This window comes from Helicoverpa zea, chromosome 13 (genome assembly GCF_022581195.2).
Source record: "Helicoverpa zea isolate HzStark_Cry1AcR chromosome 13, ilHelZeax1.1, whole genome shotgun sequence".
Classification (NCBI taxonomy): Eukaryota; Metazoa; Arthropoda; class Insecta; order Lepidoptera; family Noctuidae; genus Helicoverpa; species Helicoverpa zea.
In genome coordinates, this window is record NC_061464.1 from 11,951,461 (window position 1) to 11,974,011 (window position 22,551).

Genomic DNA, 22,551 nt, shown 5'->3' on the forward strand with positions numbered 1-22,551 from the left:
ATTTTTATTCATATGATTCTTATTATTTTTTCAGTGCATCGCAAAGTTAAATGTGTTAGTAAGAAGGCGGTAAAACAGGTTGCTGTTACGAAAACTGAGCGTGCTCTGTATCAGAAAATGCTGCAAGTTGGTGTGAAACTCAGCAAATGCCGTAGCAAGGTTAAAAAGCAGGCAATCAAGATCAAGGCCCTGCAAAATATTACTACAAACCCTCAATTTTTAGAAACTCTAGACAAAATGTCTAGCACATCAAAAATTTTAACTTTGCTGCAGTTCAGGGAGCACAAAAAGGAAAAAAAAGGCCGGCGTTTCACATTAGAGGAAAAAATTGTAGCTTTGACTATCCTCAAGCAAAGCCCAAAAGGATACAGATTCCTGAGGAAAATCTTTATCCTGCCATCACGCCAAATTTTAATAAAATTAATTAATATGGCAGATATAAATGCTGGTATCAATAAAAATTTGATGGCACAAATAAAAAAAGCCACACTTAAAATGAAACCAGAGCACAAATTATGTGTGGTTCTTTTTGACGAAATGTCACTAAAACCGAATGTGGCATACAATGAAAGGAAGGACAGAGTGAGTGGGTTTGTAACCAATGGGCAAGAGACACTGCCTGAGTATGCAGATCATGCGCAGGTATTTATGATAAGAGGACTTATAAAAAATTATAAGCAACCCGTTGCATACACATTTTCTCAGTCTGCCACAAAGGGACCAGAACTGGCAAAACAATTAAAGGCTGTCATCACAGAACTACAAAATGCTGGTCTTAATGTGGTAGCAACAGTGTGCGACCAAGGAACAAATAATGTTAACTGCATTAAATTCTTGTTACAAGAAACAAGAGGTATTCTGTTAAGAAAATCAGAAGAACCTGAGGGAAATATTATTTTAATAAATAAACAGGAAATCATTCCCTTGTATGACCCACCTCACTTAATGAAATGTATAAGAAATAATTTAATAACGAAAAATCTACTATATAAAAAAGACAACAAAATGCTAATGGCAAAGTGGGAACACATAACTGCACTGCACCAAGAAAACCCAGGCTACAAAGGCATAAGACTGGTGCCAAAATTAACAGACTCCCACTGCATTCCCAGTAAAATTCCACGGATGAAAGTTAAATTTGCTACGCAACTATTCAGCCAAACTGTAGCATCAAATATGGGCTACCTAGCAGGTAAATAAACTTTATTACATAATGTTTTCACATTGCATTATTTTATCGATACTTATATATTATAAAGCTGAAGATTTTTTTGTTTGTATGTTTTCTTAACCATGCTAATCTGAAGAACCAATCCAATCACCAAGGTCGATCAGGTCTAATTTGAAATAATCTTTCACCGTTAGATAGCTCATTTATTGAGGAAGACTAAAAGTGACTTTTAATCTGGGTGCGCGAAGTAGCTTTCACGGGATGCGGTAGAACCGCGGGCGGAAGATTGTATAGTAAAAGTTTTCACAAATTAAAAACTGCTCCCAGTTCAGATTTAATAATAACAAGTTTCTTATTGATGACTAGATGCCATAGTAGCCAGTGTATCTGCCTGCCACAGGAGGTCGCGGGTTCGATTCCCGCATAAGTCAAACATTTATGTGTGTGGGTGTTTCTACATATGTACACTATGTTATGTTATTTATAAAATATTTATATTTATATAAGTTCATTTATTGGTTGTCTGCTGTACCCAAATTACAAGCAAGCAATGCTTTGTTTGGGACTAGATTGCGTTGTAAGAACGTGTGAGGAATATTTATTAATATTTTTTTTCTTATTTTTTTGCAGAAAAAGGAATAATCTCTCAAGATGCGCAAAATACAGCGGACGTCATCTTGTTTTTTGACAAACTTTTTGACTCCATTAACGGAAGCTTCGGGAAAAGGAAGCACAGTAAACCACTGCTGGGACCTGCGACGCCGAACTCAATACATCACAAAACATGGATGGAGGCAAAAATATTTTTAAAAAATATGAAATTTGTGAATGTAAAAACCTCGAATGTGGAGTATGTTCCCACCTTAAGTAACTGGGTATGGACACTAGAAGGAATAGAACTGCTTTTAAAAAAAATTGCTGCGAAGTACGGAGTGACATCGGTTTGGTTGCGGCATCTGAATCAGGATCCAATAGAAAATTTTTTTGGATCGATAAGGAGTCAAGGATGCCGCAACGTAAACCCTACTCCAGATGGATTTGAAGCAGCATTTAGCAGCCTTTTAATAAACAGCCTATCTAGTGTCCATGCCCCAGGGACAAATTGTGAGGCAGATAATTGCCACGCTTTGCATGAAGTTCTCATCACAAGCGGGGCCTGCAAAGAACAAATAAATTGTGAGCTCTCTGAGATTCCGGACATTGAATTTACAGCCCTTGAAGACAAAAGCGACCCCCGTATAATTGGGGGGCTACAATATGTTAGCGGTTATTTTATTAAAACCGCTAAGAAGAAAGTCTTCAAGGGTTGTAGTGAATGTAAAAAAAATTTAATGTCCGATCAGGAACACGATTATTTAAAATATAGAGAGTATGCTAATAAAAAATGGCTTTGCAGTCCCAGCGACTCTCTCTTAAATTGTGTTTCGAATCTGCAGGATATAAATTACACAATAATTAAAAAATGTTTGGAAAAAAAATATTTAAAAGATTTCATCAAAACATTAATATTTATACATTTGAAATTCGATTTCATAAAATGTGAAATTCATAAAGAAAAATTAATAGACTTTTTAATCAATATATCCTGCAGATTCTTTATTTACAATTACTGTAAAGATATTAATAAAATATTAATAAATAGGAGAGAGTGTGATGATGATACGGATTCCTATAAGCTAAAAGCGAAAAAATTATACATGAAATGTTTTAAAAGAAAAAAATAAATTATATTAAAGGTTATCAGTGTTTTATTTATTGAAAAACATCTTATAAATATTAAACAAAAAGAAACAAAAATCTACCTAGACCCAGTAACCACTGCTTTATGTAGCTATATGTATATATATTGACAAATAGTTTCTTAAACCTGCGTTCAGAAGGCGCCACTTGTCTTACTTAGTTTGGTAGTCGAGTTGGACCTCTATTTCATAATATAAAAAGTACTCTGTGCTAGCAACGCACTGCTTTATTTTTCAGAGGTCGCGCTTGTCGCGCGCTGTGCGTAGGTACACGCACACATACTCAACATCCCTCCCCTTAGTTTACACGTACATAAACATTTAAGCTATACCCTATTATATTTAACACTTTTCTACTTGTATACATAGACTTGAAAAAACACTTATAAGTATCGTACACCGCTAACTAGCTGCTAGTTAGCGGCCGCCAGCTAACTGCTTATAATTAACCCTAGGCCGATTGCGTTTAGACCGTGATGTGGGTTCTAGCTCCCCTGCCTCTTGTAAATGCTCTGGTACTTCTCCAGTTCGTTCAGGTATAGGGTAATCAGTCAAAGCCTCCTGGAACTCCTCCTCCTCCCCTGGGTAATTTGATGCAACTGATTGTGAAACAAAGCCTGGAGGAACCTCTGCTTCTGCAAGGTCGTAGACATCTTCCACGCCAGAAGTGCTTTCACTCTGATCCCTTGCGTCCGATGTTACCACATCATCATGGTGCTGATTGGTGCTGATGGTTTCTGCTGGAGAGCTATCACCAAAATCTTCTAGATCTATGTCCGCATTTTTGTTACCGCAATCGTCACCTTTATACAAGAAAATCTGATTCTTATGTTTCCTTGCAGTCCTTAAAGTTAGTATATCTTTTATTAAGTACACAACTCTGCCGATCTTTTTTAGGATTGTTCCTCTTGACCAAGAGTATTTACCATTATTTATATAATTTTTGTAACATACGGTGTCGCCTTTACAAAAGACTTGAGCATTGCGTCCACCTTTCTTATTTTGCGAACACTGTTTGTTTTGAACGATATTAGTCAGAGCCGTGGATGAGAGCGACCGCCATGTAGGTTTTACTAAATCAAGACGGGTTCTAAGCTTCCGACCATAGACCAGTTCCGCAGGAGAAACCCCAGTTATAGAGTGAACGGAATTCCTATAATCAAACAAATACTTTAACAGTTTATTACTAACGTTTTGAACCCCATTGACACTTAGTAAGCTGGCTTTAATACCCTTTTTAACTATCTTTACATAGCTTTCTGCCTGACCGTTGCTGGGTGCATGATATGCCGGAGATGTCACGTGAGAAATTCCATTTGACCTACAGAAAACCTCAAATTCATGCGATGTGAATGCTGTACCATTGTCACTGACTAACGTATGTGGGATACCGAATCTTGACATAAACTCGTACAACTTGCCAATTGTCGCAGTAGTAGACGTACCGCCCTTCATATTATAAACTTCAACCCATTTCGTATATGCGTCTACGACTACCAAAAAAGTTTGACCGTTAATTGGTCCTAAAAAATCTATGTGGACTCGGTAAAATGGTGTTGGTGGAAATTCCCAGTGGGCGATCGGTGCCCGTGCCGGTGATGGTCGTAATTTCATGCACACGTCACATGATGCTATCAAACGTTCCAACGCCGCGTCTATCCCCGGGTACCAAAACCTCGCTCGCGCCTCTGCCTTTGTCTTAACAATACCTAAAAGTGATTGATGTAATTCCGATAAAATGTTACTCCGCAGTGAATCTGGTATAACTACTTTGTGTCCTCTCATAATGTACCCATTTTCAACCGATAGTTGAGTCCTACATGCGTGATACGGTTTTAAACGTTCGTCTGAAACCTTTCTAGGCCATCCTTTTAGCACAAAATAGGCTACCTTACGTAAAGTTACATCTGCATCCGTCGACTCACGCAACATTTTGAACGTCACTGGTAAACTATCCTCCAACACAAAATTAATGTACGAAGCTCGATCGAGATCGGGTGTCGACGCCTCCCCGTCTCGCGCGCTCTCCGCCTCCTCGGGTAGACAGGCGCGCGATAAGAAATCTGCACTATTATTAGCACTACTCACATATTCGATTTTATAATTATAACCGCTAAGAAATAATGCATAGCGTTGTAATCTGTTTGCTGAGACTTCCGGTATACCACGGTGCGGACCAAAAATCGACAATAAAGGCTTATGATCGGTGCGCAGAATAAACGGAACCGACCGCCCATATAAATATTGATGGAAACGCCTTACACCGAAAATGATTGCAGTCGCTTCCTTTTGAATCTGAGAGTAACGCTTCTCAGCCGCATTAAGTGTCCGCGAGGCAAACGAAATCGGTCTTTCCGACTTATCGGATTCCACCTGCGATAATATTGCACAAAGTCCCGTTGGTGACGCATCTACCGTCAATATTATAGTCGCGTCCGGGTTAAAATGAGCCAAAACTTGCTCTGATGCTAAACATTTTTTAATAATGGTGAATGCTTCATCATGTTCCCGTGTCCAACACCACTTCTTATCCTTTCTCAATAATTCATATAAGGGACATAAAATGGATGACGCGTTAGGTACAAAGTTCCTATAATAATTAACAAGTCCTAGAAATGACTGCAATTGGTTAATATTTGTCGGTACCGGTGCTTCTAACATAGCTTTAATTTTCTGTGGCGATTTATGCAACCCATTCTTATCAATTACGTAACCTAAATAATTTACTTCGTCCTTGAAAAATACGCACTTTTCTTTCTGCAAGACAAGTCCCGCGTCTTGTAATTTTAATAATACTTGATGTAGTCTCTCTAAGGGCTGATTTTTCAAGAGCCAGATAAAACGTCAAGTAGCTAACTGATCAATAACTTTATCTGATTCTTTAACGAACCAATAAAGAGTTTCAATTTTTCAAAGCATAGTTACCAGTCAGTTTACTACCTGACCTTTTTTTGTGACTAGCTTCACACTACATCTGTGTGAGCGAGACGCGCTTATGAACATTTACAGATCTAAGAAAGAGACAAACAATTTTCAACTTAATGACAGCGGTTGTCACATTTTAGAGGGAATCATAACATAACCTTAAACTTTGACGACTCGTCTTCAGTGTTGCCACCTTGGTGGTTTTTCCACCAGAACTAGCGGTTTTTGAAAGCCTTTAGTGGTATTTTTAAAAACCATGGCGTTTTTATTCTTTTTAGTGGTTTTTAGGGGTTTTTTCAGTACGAAATCTGGCAACACATTTTTACCCACCATTATTCTCTACTTACTCTATGGCCGGGAAATCCCTAAGCACAGTCAGAATTTCATATTGTTCTATGCTTACTCTTTGACCGGGGAATCCCTTAGCGCAGTCGTTTGCTAATGTTTTCTGTGAATCTTGTCATTCTATGTCTTGAATTTAGTTCGCGCTGTCGAAAACGCGAAAAGTTTGATCAAGTCGTTTTTAAAAGGTCACAGTGTGTGAAGTCGTGACGCTCAATAATATCCAATAATGGAATTTCCATCCAAGAAAAAAAACTATGCACAAAAATATAGAAAGGAGTGGGAATCTCATGACGAATTCAAATCCTGGCTTAAACCTTTACCTGGTGATGATACGAAGGCTTTTTGCACATATTGTAAGGCAGAATTATTAGCAAAATTGGTAGACTTGAGAAGACATGCTGAAACAAAGAAGCACAAACAAAAAATGCAAGTGATATCTGGCAACCAGATTTTACAATTCAAGCCCGATAGTGAGAAGATTTCCAACCTAAAATCGCGCAAAGCTGAAGGAATGCTCGCGCTTTACATTACTGAACATAGCTCAGTTTCCTGTATTGATCATCTAACAGATTTAGTGAAATTGGCTTTCCCTGACTCAAAAGCAACGGACGACTTAAAAATGCATCGTACTAAGTGTACTGAAGTTATAAAAAATGTCTTGGCACCACATTTTACTGAAGAACTAATAAAGGATATAGGACAGCAAAAATATAGTCTTATCATTGATGAATCAACTGACATCAGCACGAGCAAGCAACTTGGTATTGTAATCAGGTATTTCAGTAGAAAACTAAAAAAAGTAGTTTCTTCGTTTCTGGCTCTAGAACAACTTGAAACCAGCGATGCAGTTGGTATTGTTAAAGCCCTTCTTTCTTGCTTACAAAAATATGGATTAAATAAAAATAAAATGATTGGATTGGGAACAGACAATGCGTCAGTCATGACTGGAATTAATAATGGAGTGTATAAAATCCTGAAAAATGATATACCTAATTTAATTCTTATCAGATGCACTTGCCACTCTTTACAACTTGCTGTATCTCACGCTTCAGAACATACGCTACCAAGAAATATTGAATTCTTGATTAGAGAAACGTACAATTGGTTTGCCCACTCAACAAAACGTAAAAATGAATATCATGAAATTTACGAAACTATTAATTGTGGTGAAGCACCTTTAAAAATTTTGCAGGTATGTGACACACGCTGGTTATCCATTGAACCAGCGGTGCAAAGAATTCTGGCACAGTGGAAAGAACTGACTTTACATTTTGGGCTTATGAGAGATCGATGTTACACTGCAGATCTATTATATTCTATATACAAGGATGAATCAAGTTATTTATATTTGCTATTTTTGAAAAGTGTACTAAACGATGTGCAGATCGCATTGAAAAGCTTTGAAAGCGAAAGTGCAAATCCTCTTAAATTATTAAATGTGCTGATTACACTATTACGTTCAGTTTGCAACAGGATTCTGTTACCGAATGCAGCTATTACAGATAAGGATTTTTTAAATATTGATATCGACCGACACCTTAACCCGGTCCCATACATGGGCTACCTCTTTGAATCGGAGCAAGGAAAAACATCGTTAACAGCTGACACTATATTAGTCATAAAACGTCGCTGTATTGAGTTTAATGTAAAGCTAGCCAAGGAAATTCAACAAAGACTGCCGACCAATTACAATGTGCTGGAATCGATGTCAAAATTAGACCCAGAGATAATACTCCGCCAAGGTAAGGATAATTCCATTTCAGAACTAGCTAAAGAACTTGGCTATACTGCTAGTGACATTGACAAGATATTGAATCAGTGGCACAATATCTGTTTTGTCCAATGGAAAAATACAAACGATGTTATAAAATTTTGGGTTGAGGCAGATGATTACCGAAACGCAGCGGGTATAAATGACTTTGCAGAACTAGTTGATCTTGCCATATCATCGTTATCTTTACCCCAATCTAATGCAGGTATCGAAAGAATTTTCAGTGTCATGAACATCGTAAAAAATAAACTACGGAACAAGATGGCTGGTCCTCTTCTAAATGCGATAATTTTTATCAGAAATAGATTAAAAGTTACTGATGCAAAATGTTACAATTACGAATTACCAAGCGATGTCATTGCAGCTATTGGAAAAAACACTAAGTACACTTTTAAAAATCAACCACAAGCAACAACATTTGCATCCACGTCGACGTCATCGGCAGTAGTTTCGGCCTCTGTGAATTATGATGATGTTATGGAAGATATAACATTTGATAACCTTGAATTTTAATTTTAATTGTATTATTTGTTCCTCTTAAGTCTTAATTCATATTGTACTGATTATTTACAAATTAATAACAAATCAACATAGTTATGTTGTTTTATTTCATTGCTTCTAGATTATGTACTAAATATAATTTTTAAAATAAATTTTGTGCTGTAGAGAATATTATATTTTTGTCGAATTTTGGCACGTACATACAACATACTCCTTCGTTAAAAATTTTCTTGAATGTGATAATTTCAATGCAATAATATAGCGTTATTTGGTGTTTTTTTCGTTTTCCAAGTTTGTAAAATCTGGCGACATTTTACTTTTGACCTAGCGCTTTATAAAAATCCAAGGTGGCAACACTGCTCGTCTTCGTGTTAATATTTATTTTCCGTTCGAATTTATTGTTTGCTGTTTGTGTGTTGTGTGTAATCATGGAAAATATCGTAAAACGTGAACGTTCCACGAATTTTAACAAAAGCGAAATAAGATTATTGACTGAATTGGTGGCAAAACACCGTACTATAATTGAAAATAAGCAGACAGACGCCGTAACCAATAAAGAAAAGGAAGCAGCGTGGATAAAAATCAGTTCATTATTTAATGCGGCTACGGGATTTACAGCGAGGAGTACCAAGAGCCTGAAGCTTAAATATGAAGGCATAAAAAAGGAAACCAAAAAAACATTGGCCAAACATCGGCAAGAGCTGTACAAAACTGGTGGCGGGCCCTCTTCAGCCCCAGAGGTTACAGATATACAGGAGAGGGTTATCGCGATATGTTCGAATATCAATGGGCTGGATGCTCGAAATGACAGCGACAAAATTCCAGGTATGAAGTCAAATATTTTAAAATATTTTTTGTTGATGTTACCATGGGAATTGATATAGTGTTTATGAAAACAAAAGTAATAACGCACTACATTTATCTTTAGCATCTTTCTAAGCAGTTTGTGTATTGTTGTTTTTTTTTTTCAGAACCTTTAGAACTGGAAGAGACTGCTAAAGTTGACCCGCTATCGTTGCCACTGCAATCATTAGAAAATAATTTAGTAATTGTACCATGTGATGACGATATTCCGTGTACTTTAGGTAAAATATCTAATTCAATAATAATAAATAACTTTAGAAAATAACTAAACATGTGCTGTAATTAATCTCTGGCTGCAGAATGGAAAAGAATAAATGTTTGATTTTTACTCATATCCTTGATAGATTTATGATCACATGATGGCCACTGATTTTTTTACAGAATGTTCAACCTATATATATTTATTTAATGTAAAATGAAAAACAAGGACCTGAATATATTTTTTTGTTTTAGATCAAGAAGAGTTTTGCCCGCAACAGGATTTAAAGGAGAAAGTTAACAGTGAAATTGGAAATGGTATTTTAATTTATTGAAAAAAAAGTACATAGTATAATAGTGTAATAAAATATAATAGTAAATTAATTTGTTTTCAGACAAGGCCTTTGATGACTTTCAATCTATAGAGATACAGGATATGGAAGTGGATCAAACTGAAAAAGGTATGTCTTTATCAATTTTCCAGTTCATTTATTTACATTGTATAAAATAACATTAATTAAAACTTATCATTATTTTCAGAGAATAAGTGGTCTTCATGGAAGCCAAAGGCTTTAAAAACTAAGATTAGTCCATACTTGAAAAGTAATCAAAAAATTACTAAAGTTGGAGTGACTGCAAAACTGGACCATTTAACTGAATCTCGCTTAGAGCTAGTGAAGCTCCAGAAGGAAATTGCCATAAAAGAGCATGAGTTTGTCAAACAGGCACACTTATTAAAAATGCAGAACCTGCATAATGATGAAAGAAGGAAGCAGGAAATGCATGAAGTACTATTAAGTAAGCTCCGTACTGGTGTAAATTATGGAACAAGTCCTTTAGAAATAATAAATAAAGATTTATAAAATGTTTTTTTTTTTTCATTTACCTATTCAACAAAACAAGGATCTCTTTAGTCTTTGACCATTTTTTATTGTAATGTGTGTGTTTAGTTCCAATAAATTAATTTTTTATCACTACAAACCCAGACTGTTAAATTCTAATAATCCTATTCAAAAGCAGTGAATACCTCACCACAAATTATTTGATTATAACAATATGATTACTGTAAAGTGGAGGTATAATAAAAAGAACACATTGTAGTTATAAAATTGTGTTTATTAATATATCATTACTAGTTGATTAGACTTTCAAAATATTCTAACATAGAGTCCCTTGTACTATTGTGTTGGTGTCCTGGCTGGTCAGCAATGAGAGTTTCAAATTGTGGTTGTTGTATGTTGTATGTGGACTTCAGGATCCACAGGTGGTTCGCTTTCATTTCTAATTCTTGCAAGATTATGTAAAATTGCTGTTGCTACAATAATGTCTTGAGCGAGAGGGATTCGGCACCGCATTCCTATACTTAACACAGGAAATCTCCTTTTCCAAACCCCGAAACATCTCTCAATTACATTTCGAGTACGAATATGAGACTCATTATATAGTCTTTCGGCTTCTGTTCGAGGATCACTTAACGGAGTTAGTAAATAATGATTTAAGAAATAACCACTGTCACCTAGGACCAGTCCATTCTGAAATCTATTAGTATCAAACTGAAACTTTGCTGCAGAGTTTGAGAATATCAAACTGTCATGTGTTGAACCTGGCCATCGTGTTACTATATCTTCAAATTTTAAGTCGCTAGTACACATAGCTTGCACATTCAATGAGAAGAAACCTTTTCGATTTCTGTAGTCTTCTGCAGTATTGCCACCTGGTGAAATTATCTTGATGTGAGTACAATCCAATGCCGCTATAACCCTCGGAAATCGGGCAATATTAAAAAATCCTTCCTGTACTAATAATATTTCTTCTCTGTTAGCTGGCAATGTAACAAATTCCTGGCGAAGAGAGGCAATTGCTTCAGTAACTTTTCTTATAATTTTGCTCGCAGTTGAGTTGTGTATTCCAGCAAAATCACCTATCGTAATGTAGAAACTACCACACGCATAGAACCGCAAAGTCAGAAGTAATTGTTGTAAAGCTGGAACAGAATTGTTTCTGAAAAATAAAAAAATAATATATAGGTATCTTTCAATGTTACCTAGATCGTAGTCAATATACAAAAATCTCGTTTTTATTATTTATATAGAAAATAATTCTTACCTGTTTGTTACGTTGGCGATTTTACTTTCAATGAGGGTTAATAAAAATTGCACAGTACTTTTTTCGAGACGAAATCTCCTATGAAATTTCTTATCATCCCATAGAGACATATTATCAGGTCTCTCTCTAATAACTCTTTCTCTTCTCTCTGACTCTAAATAATTTAGCACTATATCATCTTCCTCGATTGTTTCGTCGTCGATAGAATCAAAAATATCCATTATTTTATAATTTAGGAAGCAAGAACACAAGTATAACCTACAAAAACGAACGCGCGTGATTGCAGAAATGACAAAATATCTGAGTTATCTGACCGTTAGCGCGCTACCTGGCCCGTAAAGGGCCAGATAAATTTATCGGCTGGATAGAGAGTTTACCTGACCGTTAGGGCCTATCTGTCAATTGAAAAATTGAGATTCTCGCTAACTGTGGAATAAACCTTATCTTTCCCTTTATCTGACCATTGAAAAATCGGCCCTAAATGTTCGGCTCTAGTTTTTCCGGTAATTAAGATATCATCCAGCATGCAAAGGGTGCCGGGCACGCCAGCCAGCACGCCCTCCATCGCGCGCTGGAAGATGGCTGGCGCGCTCGCGATGCCAAAACAAAGACGCGTTTGTTTGAAAATTCCTCGATGCGTATTTATGCACGTTAATTCTTGTGATTCGTCATCCAACAAAAACTGGTTATACGCATTAGACAGGTCTAATTTAGTAAATTGTTGTCCACCACACAACTTAGCAAAAAGTTCAGTTACCGTCGGTAAGGGGTACTGATCGACAACCAGCTGTTTATTTACACCTGTAGAGAAATCTGCGCATATCCGGATAGACCCATTTTGTTTTAATACCGGTACGATCGGTGACGCATACTGAGCATGGTCAACCGGTTCTAAAATTCCTATACCAACTAAACGATCTATCTCCTTATCTACTTTTTTCTTTAATGCGAACGCCACTGGTCGGGCCCTTACAAAAACCGGCTTAGCATCTTCCTTGCGTTGCAATTTTACCTTAAATTTGTTAAATAAGCCCAGCTTATTTGAAAATAGCGATGGGTAACACGACTGCAACCTAACGATCAAATCATGTTCATCCGATTGTTTACAATATTGAATCGGTAATAATTCTAACCTAAACTTTGCAATAAAGTCCCGACCAAGAATAGGTGGACCGCCCTCGCGCACCACGTAAACACAAAGCGAGTGCGATGCGCCCGCGTAACTCACCGGTAACTGTGCTATACCTACACAAACAATTTTACCGCCTGTATACGAAAATAATCGTTTTTTCGTCGATGACAATGGAATATGGCTAAAATATTTTTTGTATGTTATTTCTGAGATCGCCGTGACGGCCGAACCACTATCTATCTCGAATTTCAATTCTATTCCGGCTATAGAAACCGTCTCGGTCAACGGTTCTCCTTGAACAGACCTAATGCTAAAAACCTCACCGTCGTCATCGCTTTCCTCCACGGCTCCCGACTCCACGTACTTAATTTTAGTGCACATCCGACGCAGATGTCCCGTGACATTACATTTCCTACACTTTGCCTTAGTGAAACGGCACTGAGATGTCTCGTGGTTGTAATACCCGCACACTTGACACTGCACTTTTCCCGCACCAGACGCAAGTTCCCGCTTCGCCGAGCCCGCTCTCGCCGGCGCCTCCGCTCGCGTGATCTTGAATAACGCGTGCGGCGCGGCTTGTGCACCGCCGCTGCCGGCGCCCGTCGCGGCCGCCGCTGCTACTCGTGCCCTTAGCGCGTTCTCGGCGAACTCCATGGCCTTTGCCAAAGTCAGGCCCGCGAGGTCCTTGGTGAAGAGTTTCTCCCTGTCTGGTCCCGGCAACATACCCATGACGAATCTGTCACGCAGAGCCTCTTCCACGTTGGAGAACCCACAATGCGCAGTCAGGCCGCGTAACCTGGCAGCCCACTGAGCATACGTCTCGCCCTCCCGCTGCGCAGCAGCGTAGAAATTGTATCTTTCCCCGAAGCCGCACCTTTTCGGAGTGAAGTGCTCGTCTAATATTCGTAACACATCCTCATAGGGAACATCCGTCAACTGCTTGGGTAACACTAAATCGGCCGCCAATTTATGTGTACCATCTGCGAGTGCGCTCAGCAACACGGCTCGTCGCTTTATTCCCGCCGGGTCACTTGTTGCAGTAATATCGTTTGCCACGAACCACTGTTTAATTCGACATTTATATGTCTCCCACGACTGCTCGTTGTGGTCAAATGTGGTAAGAATTCCGAAAACTGTGCCGGCCATTTTATTGTACTGCGTAAATAGTTCCTCGTCGCCAATGTTAGGTTATTATGGGAACGACAAGTGAAACGCTCGCTTGCTAGCAACGCACTGCTTTATTTTTCAGAGGTCGCGCTTGTCGCGCGCTGTGCGTAGGTACACGCACACATACTCAACACCTTATTATTAGATTAAATACCTTTTTAGCTTGGTACGTACACTGTGAACAAACCTTAACCGTTCATATCTGTTACGTTACAGAAAAAAGTAGTCGATATGATAACATATATGAATAAATTGCTTGTGTCTAACCTAAAAAAATGTCTTTTTCAATGCCAATTATTACTTTATAGGAAACTTCTATATTACAGTGATAGTGTCAATACACACTTATTCTAAGCTGAGTTATAAAACCGTAAAAGTACTTACCGATAATTTAAAAGTCTCACAGTAATTAATAACTTTTAATTGTCGAATTATTTCGTGCCACAATATATCGTGCTTGTTGCGCTCCACAAAATGGCCGAACATTTCTGATTCGTCAATTCTTATGACAGTTCAGTTGCTAATGTTGCCAGTAAAATATTTTTGATAACTACTGTACAAAGATTAAAAAAATAACGTAACAGAGAGGAATAACAGAAATAAGTGAAATTCAGACGTGCATTAATTAATTATTCCTGAAATTTACGTGTTGTACTTCATGATATATTTAGCAAATTCCTTGAGATTACACAATGCTCTGCTAAGAAATAAAATACTTGTCAGTTAAAAGACTAATATTAAATAATAAAATGTTTTTTAAATGTCGCGCCAGGAATGTGGACACGTATTGCTTCCATGAAAACAAATGTTCTACGTAGTAGTTTTCTTTTAAAATTAATAATTAATTAAGGATTATGGAGCGTTATTTTTGTTTTTCATTGTACTGAAACAAATGTATAATCTGTTTTTTAGAGTAATAGCCTGCAGCTATTCTTTAATAAAGAATAACTCTGTTGGACGTTTTAATATACATTTTTTTTGAATATGACCCATAACTGACTGTTATTAATTTTTAATTACATATAGGTTAAGTTTTTAATTTTGTTATTTTATTTTATTATTATGTATTTCAAAGTTTAAGTCATGATTTTTGTGTTAGTCTGTAAGTATCTAGTGTATGTTATGGGTAATTACCTGAAATAAACAATATTTAATTTAATTTAATAACAAATAAAAATAAAAAATGTGGCAAATTAAATGAGGTTTCAAATCGACCTCAAAACAATAAAAAATATTAATTTCATCCCACTTCATCGAGAAAATTACTTACAGTATTTTTTTTTTTATATGTATTTGTTTGAAAAGTCTTATCAAGATTGTCACAAACGGAGTATTTGCACACGATGTTCTAAATTGAAATCACTTTGCCGATCTAGGGGATAAAAACGGCTTTTGCGCTCAGATATCAAAGGGTAAAACTACTCTTTCCGAGATGGTGGGATGAAAAGGGTATTAGCTGGGTTAAAGGGAGTTGTCTGTATGCTTGACGATATTTTAGTCACGGGTAAAAACCGACGGGAACACCTAGAAAATCTGAATGCGGTTTTAAAGCGTCTACAGTTCTCGCGCGAGGTCATTGCCCGGCCGCGTCCTACCAGAAACTTAAAAAAAATCATATCATAACTCACTCAAAAATTACTTAGAAAATTAGAAATCGTTTGGGGTGTCAGAGATTTTGGGCATTTAAAGATACACGTTTGTTATATTACCTACCTGACTTCTGGCGCCCGGTTCGGTTACCATCACGAAAATCATAGTGCTTATAGTTATAGGTACCTACCTATTTACCTACAGTTTTTACGATTTAAATAAATATTCGTAAAATTAAGTAAATTAATGATAGTTATAATTGATAATCATTATCTATTCTATTTATTAGGTACTGAGGTTCCGTTTCTAGATTTTCAGCGAGCCAGAAAAGGAAGAAACCTGAAAAAAGCAGTGGCGAAAGTGATACTGATTTTAGCGATGGAGAAAAGTTGAGACAAAAGGATTTAGCAGTGGCTAACGATGACGCTGCCATAGCTAGTACTAGCGCTACTGTACCTACAACTTCTACGCAAACGTCAGCAATACAACAAGTACCTACAGCAAGAGACATACGCCGAAAATGACGTGGGAAATTTCCTCAGTCGCTCATTCTATATGAGCACAGCACAAAAACTTGAAATCTTATAAAAAAAAACTGTTGGGTACCTCCTCCAAGTTACGACTTTGGAAAGGATGCAGTACTTCGAAAAAGAAAATTTAAGCATTCCTGGCTCGCGGAATATGCTCCGTGGCTGGCATATTCAGCCAAACTGAAAGGCGCTCTCTGTATACATTGCGTTTTATTCCCTCCAGCGGCCAGTAGTAAAATAATGGGTTCATTCTCACTGCGACTATTCGTCAGGTACAAGGATAAATGCACGAATTTGCCAAAACTTACGTGACCATACGTCCCGCTTTCAGGCAGTCTGTCCCGGTGTTCCCCGCGAGGTTGAAATTGTCCCGCTTTTGCAAACACACCAAACAATAATTTAAAATGTATTTTTCTCGCTCGAAATGTGTGGCACGGCACGACACGGAGACAGCGCGACACCGCTCGGCGTGTGACGCGTAAGTGCGGGTGGAAGGGGTTTATTATCTAAAGTCGGCCATACACGCTACGGTCTACCGGAAAGGTCCACCTGTGCAGGTATGCCTGCGCAGGTAGACCGGAATGTGTGTGGGAATAGACCTGTGCAGTTTTTGAACCTGCGCAGGCAACCGGCGCAAGATCGAATGTTCCTCTTTCCTCCCCAACACCTAGAATTAAAAAATCTTAGCAAAATCCTAAAAAGAATGTCAAAATAACTAACGCAATCATATTCCGGCTTGTCCTCTTCTATTTCATTACTTGTTTCAGACATTTCAGGGGGGTCAAAGCCTTACATTTTTATGTTTTTTTTTCTTTCTATTATTAATTATATAAATGTTTCTAGGAATTATATGGAATCCTAAGTTCATCAAATGAAGGCAAAGGTCTTTTGCTGCAATACCAAGAAAAGGGTCTCTTGAATAATGCAGCCAGGCGAAAACTTTGCAATCTAATAATTACACACGAGCTGAAAAACGATGCAGAGAAAAAGAATCCTAGTTCAAGGTTTTATCAACTGGCATATGAAATAAGCAAAATCTTCAAACAGGAAAGTTCATCGGTATATTTTATACCATATGCAAGCTTCAACCCGCTGCAAAAGACTTCGGCAAAAGGAAAATTACTAGACCAATATCGACAACGTCGCCGAGATTTTATCAAATCAGGAATTATTAAAAGTTTTGAAAGATTTCGTTGCTCCTCAAGCAGTTCAAGCTCAAATCAGCAATATTCCCCCCGGCCCAGTACAAGTGCACAGGAAGCTATTAGTCACCTCGAAGGAAGCAAAAGTGTTGACATCTCAGAGAAGTTATTATGGCTTCAGAACAACTGTGATCCATGGCAAATGGTAGAATCATATTGGGAAGTTACTACTAAAGAAAGGTTAAACGATCTTGCTTCTAAAAATATGACGATTTCAAATTATTTCACAAAATATAAGGCTATCAATCTATCCGGTGGAATATATTTGGTAAGTCATGTTAGTAGTTTGCCCTTGAAGTTTATCCTATATTCCCAGTTGCTCCTGCTTTGTGGGTAATCATTCCTATTTGCCTCAGGTGGTGTTCGAAACAAGGGCAATCAACAGAGATATACAAGGTGTTGATTTGCATTTGTGCCATAGTTCAGGAGGAGGACATACAATACGTAAATAATCGATTGGAATTACAGTCATCATCATCATCATCTCAGCCATAGGACGTCCACTGCTGAACATAGGCCTCGCCCTTTGATCTCCACAGATACCTGTTGGAAGCGACCTGCATCCAGCGTCTTCCAGCGACCTTTATAAGGTCGTCTGTCCACCTCGTTGGTGGACGTCCTACGCTGCGCTTGCTAGTCCGTGGTCTCCACTCCAGCACTTTTCGGCCCCATCTGCCATCTGCTCTGCGAGCAATATGGCCTGCCCATTGCCACTTCAACTTGCTAATCCGGTGGGCTATATCGGTCACTTTGGTTCGTCTACGGATCTCCTCGTTTCGGATTCGATCACGTAGAGAAACACCGAGCATAGCCCTCTCCATAGCTCGTTGAGCGACTTTGAGCTTTGAGATGAGGCCGATAGTGAGAGACCACGTTTCGGTGCCGTAAGTCATCACTGGTAACACACATTGGTTGAAGACTTTCGTCTTGAGGCACTGAGGTATGTCGGACGAAAAGACATTGCGTAGTTTCCCGAACGCTGCCCAGCCGAGTTGGATTCGGCGGTTGACCTCTTTCTCGAAGTTGGACCTACCTAATTGGACTACTTGTCCTAGGTAGATATATGAGTCAACAACTTCGAGTACCGAGCTTCCAACAGAGACTGGGGTGGGCTGAACATGGACATTTGACATAATTTTCGTCTTGTCCATGTTCATTTTCAGGCCCACCCGTTGTGAAACTCGGTCGAGGCCCTCGAGCATCATACTGAGTTCCTCCATCGACTTTGCCATGACTACGATGTCGTCGGCAAACCGAAGGTGAGTGATGTATTCGCCGTTGATGTTGATGCCAAGTCCTTGCCATTCCAGGAGCTTGAAGGCGACTTCCATTGCGGCAGTAAACAGTTTCGGGGAGATTACGTCCCCGTCTTACGAACGGAATACGGAATTACAGTAGATGGGAAATAACTAATATGCACTGCTTTTTTTGTCATTGTAATGTCGTGGTATTTCCGAAGTAATCCAATTTTATGAATGAAATTTATGAGTGATCGTTGCGTATGCTTTGTGTTTGCGTTTGTGTGAGGGTGCAGCACAGTTTTAACGCCAGTAACATACGCGCCAAGTTTAAATAAGGCTAGGTGACATTTACGGAATTCCGAAAAAAAATTAAGGAAAAATTACGTACCAATTTTTTTATTGATTTGGGTCGAGAATCATTAGCATAATTACCTCCTTGAATATGGCACGGATGCAAATCAACAGCTTGTATTACTTTAAAAACGTCGCCCCCAGACACTTTTTTTTTAAATAGCTCCTCAGTTAGACAATTAGCTCCGTATCTTATACAGAGCTAATTGTCTATTCAATGAACTACTACTACTATTAGTACCCTCTAAAATATACCATAGGTTACGATATAGGTTCCTATCAGGGGCAGTTTGCCTATGGAAATCATTCCTACTAGTTCCGTTGAACTGTTCCACCATAGAACTAATGCAACTACTTTGATCCCACTAGTTCCATTGGACTACACAACGGAACTAGTGCAACTATTTATTTCCACTATTTCCATTGTAGTCATTTTTTGGTAAATGCTACCTACTAGAAAATAGAAATAGAAAGTTTGTGAGGATGTATGTATAGTTGTTTACAGCATTTAGCAAAAATTAAATGGAATGAAAAAAGTAGTTTGCATTAGTTTCATTTTTTAACTTCAATGAAACTAGTGGAAATGATCGAATTTTAAATACTATTTTAGTGTATGTAGCTAGGTTTGGCTAGTATAGTGTGCTAGCTCTTTGTCTGAATTAATTATAAGTTCCTACTAAAATTAATTGATTTGATACTTAATAAATAAATATAATTGTAAAAAACAAAGTTGTTTTTCTTATTCTATCTCAAGTTTGTAACCGAAATGAATACCATAATAGGTAAGATTTGGGGAAGGATATATCTTGCTAAAACTTCTTATAGGTAGGTAAATGAAAATCTACAAGAAAAAAAAAAACACTTCAGACTGATGCTACAGGGTAGCCCGCGAAATTCAAATTTTCTTACGTTTTTTGCAATTTGCATTTCGAATTTGCATTCAAAATTTGAATTTCGCGGGCTGATCGGAGCAGTCACTAACTAAAAAGTTATGTTACTTTTAACCGAAAAGTTCAGTTACAAATAACAAAATAGTTTGGTTACAATAATATTATAGTGATGTTACTTTTAACCGAAAAGTTAAGTTACAGATAACAATTCCGTACTGTTGAAAGTAATACGAGGGGCAGCCATAAATAATTCAACAAGTTCATTTACAGATAACAAAATAGTTTGGTTAAAATAATATTATAATGATGTAACTAATAACTGAACTATACCAAACCCATGACCAAGTTTTAACCAAACGGATTTGTACGCGCTAACAATAAAACGTGGCTATTTTTACACAACACTTTTGTTTTATAATGCACATATTAAGTTACTAGCTTTTGCCCGCGACTTCGTTCGCGTGGAATAGTGACTTCCGGCAGATTTTTGGTTTTACCCACATAGTTCCCGATCTCGCGGGATTTTTGAGAAGTTCCCGCTCCCGCAGGATTTTTGGGATAAAAACTATCCTATGTCCTTTCTCGAGTTCCAAACTATGTCTGTACCAAATTAAAACAACATGAACCGAACTCGTGTAACGATCGACACCATTGCGCGTAGTACTAATAGAATTATCTATACTCCGTTAGAGCATTTTCTTTGTAGTAAAACTTTTATTATATTAATATTAATTTTTTTACACCTTTTTACTGTTTATTTACATTTTTCCGATGAATTAAAACAATAACATGAACCGAACACGTGTAATGACACCATTGCGCGATTAACGCCATCTATCTACGGAGCATAGGAACAGCTCGACATTTGACGAATAGATGGCACTGTATGTCCGTAATAAATTTTATTTTTTATTTTTATTTTTTGTAATAAAAACTATCCTATGTCCTTTCTCAAGTTTCAAACTATGTCTGTACCAAATTTCAATAGTTCAATCGGTTCAGTAGTTTAGGCGTGAAGAAAAGACAGACAGACAGACAGAAAGACAGACAGACAGACAGAGTTACTTTCGCATTTATAATATTAGTTTGGATTTATTCTAGAACACTTTGGTACAACGTGAATAAGTTATCATTTTTGTCGAGCTACTAATAACAGATCTCTAATAACAAAACTGAATTTGTCTAATAAGAACTACAGTTATGTAGTCACTATTTTTAATGTTACAGGTTACTCAATTGTTTGTTATTTGTTACTCAAAACTTTTTTCAGTGTAGCAATGCCAGCGTGTCATCGTCCACATTCGATGCCATCGCAAAAAGAACTGAAGACCGCTCCGATACACCGGAACGTCCCCATACACGCTACCAATGTTTGGTTGACCTGCACAGATTACTTTTCCGGTAGACCGTAGAGTGTATGGCCGGCATAAGATACGACGACGACTGCATGTTGTGTTTTGTTTTAGTTCAAGTATTGATTTGTAACAAAACAATAATGCTTAAACGCAAGTGTTCCTTTAATATTAGTTTGCAACAGAACTATTTATTTATAAAAAAAAGAAAAGATGATGCAGACGTTACATGTGAAAAGTATCGTACTGATTTTAGTGTTGGACACGGTGATGCCAGTGATATAGAAAAACATTTAAAATCAGAAAATCTCGGCTTGCCGATGAAGTCGCTGCTTCAAGCTTGTTAATGCTTAGTTTTTTTAAGAAAACTGAGTCGCCGACTTCTAAGGATTTGGATATAGCTGCAGCTGAGGGTACGTGGGCGTTTCACATCGTACAACATAATCACAGTTTTCGCTCAAATGTCTTGTTCTTCTCCTTTAATTCAAGCATGTTTTGAGCAAAAATTTTGATGTGTACACGTACAAAGTCTCAAGCTATTGTTACAAATGTGCTGTCAACTATGGCAACCGAAGAATTAAAAGAGTATAGAAGTATCATTCGGCGTCAAGGTGGATATAATAATAACCCGAATACCATACAATTCAAAGCATTGTACAAACAAATTTTTAATCTTTTGGAATTACGGAGTTCCTTCAGTGGCAATTGTATTCCATTAGAGCATAATTTCCTATTCTCACTTGCTCATCTTCTGGAATTTTAAATATTAACTCTTCTTCAAGTCTTCGTACAATTGATTTAGATGAAGAAGAATCAGATCATACTACACCTAGTGATCACAGTGCTGAAAATAATGCTAGTATTCTATCTGAAATACTCAATAACGAAAATTGTTCAGAATCCATAAAACAAATAATTGTATATATGTTACAGCCAAAGTGATTAAATATATATTATACATAATCACTGGTCATTGTATATAATACCCTAATTGACTAGACAGTGTGATAGATTAATCACTTTTTCTGGATCTAATTCATAATAGCTGGTCAAAGTTAGCCAAAGTAATAAATATGGTATAATAATCTTTACCTACTTGTTTTATTACATTATCTAAGTCTATAGAGATATTATGTAAAATTGCTAGTTAATGTGATTAATTCTGTGTCATTTATCACTTTATCCAAATTGAGTAGATATTATAAATAATAGCTAGATAATATGTATAATATGCGGACTTATTACTTTGGCTGTAACATATATATTGGATTTGGCTGGATTGCCCGAAAATTGATAAAAATTATTAAGTGTGATCCCTGTGTCGACGCGTTGTTCACAAATCAAAAATTGTGGTTCCACAAATCAAAAATTGTGGTTCCACAAATTAGTAACAATTAGAGACATGGGATGCTCGTGCTATGCATAAGGGTGCGTCCACATCTGGCGAATGCGCCGCGAATGCGCAGCACGCGAGCC

At 37.3% G+C, this 22,551-nt stretch overlaps 2 protein-coding genes across 2 annotated transcripts; one reads left to right on the top strand and one right to left on the bottom strand.

Annotated features, from left to right (window-relative positions):
• Window positions 1–8,817: 8,817 nt before the first annotated feature.
• On the top strand, window positions 8,818–10,383 carry LOC124635983. The gene is made up of 5 exons (XM_047171944.1): window positions 8,818–9,277; window positions 9,424–9,537; window positions 9,770–9,832; window positions 9,910–9,975; window positions 10,055–10,383. The coding sequence occupies exons 1-5, from the start codon at window positions 8,881–8,883 to the stop codon at window positions 10,375–10,377; spliced, it is 963 nt and encodes a 320-aa protein (XP_047027900.1). The 5' UTR covers window positions 8,818–8,880; the 3' UTR covers window positions 10,378–10,383.
• A 226-nt stretch (window positions 10,384–10,609) lies between these two features.
• LOC124635982 (putative nuclease HARBI1) lies at window positions 10,610–12,091 on the bottom strand. Its single transcript, XM_047171943.1, has 2 exons — window positions 11,621–12,091; window positions 10,610–11,515 (listed from the first exon to the last, which is right to left on the bottom strand). The coding sequence occupies exons 1-2, from the start codon at window positions 11,839–11,841 to the stop codon at window positions 10,732–10,734; spliced, it is 1,005 nt and encodes a 334-aa protein (XP_047027899.1). The 5' UTR covers window positions 11,842–12,091; the 3' UTR covers window positions 10,610–10,731.
• Window positions 12,092–22,551: the final 10,460 nt, after the last annotated feature.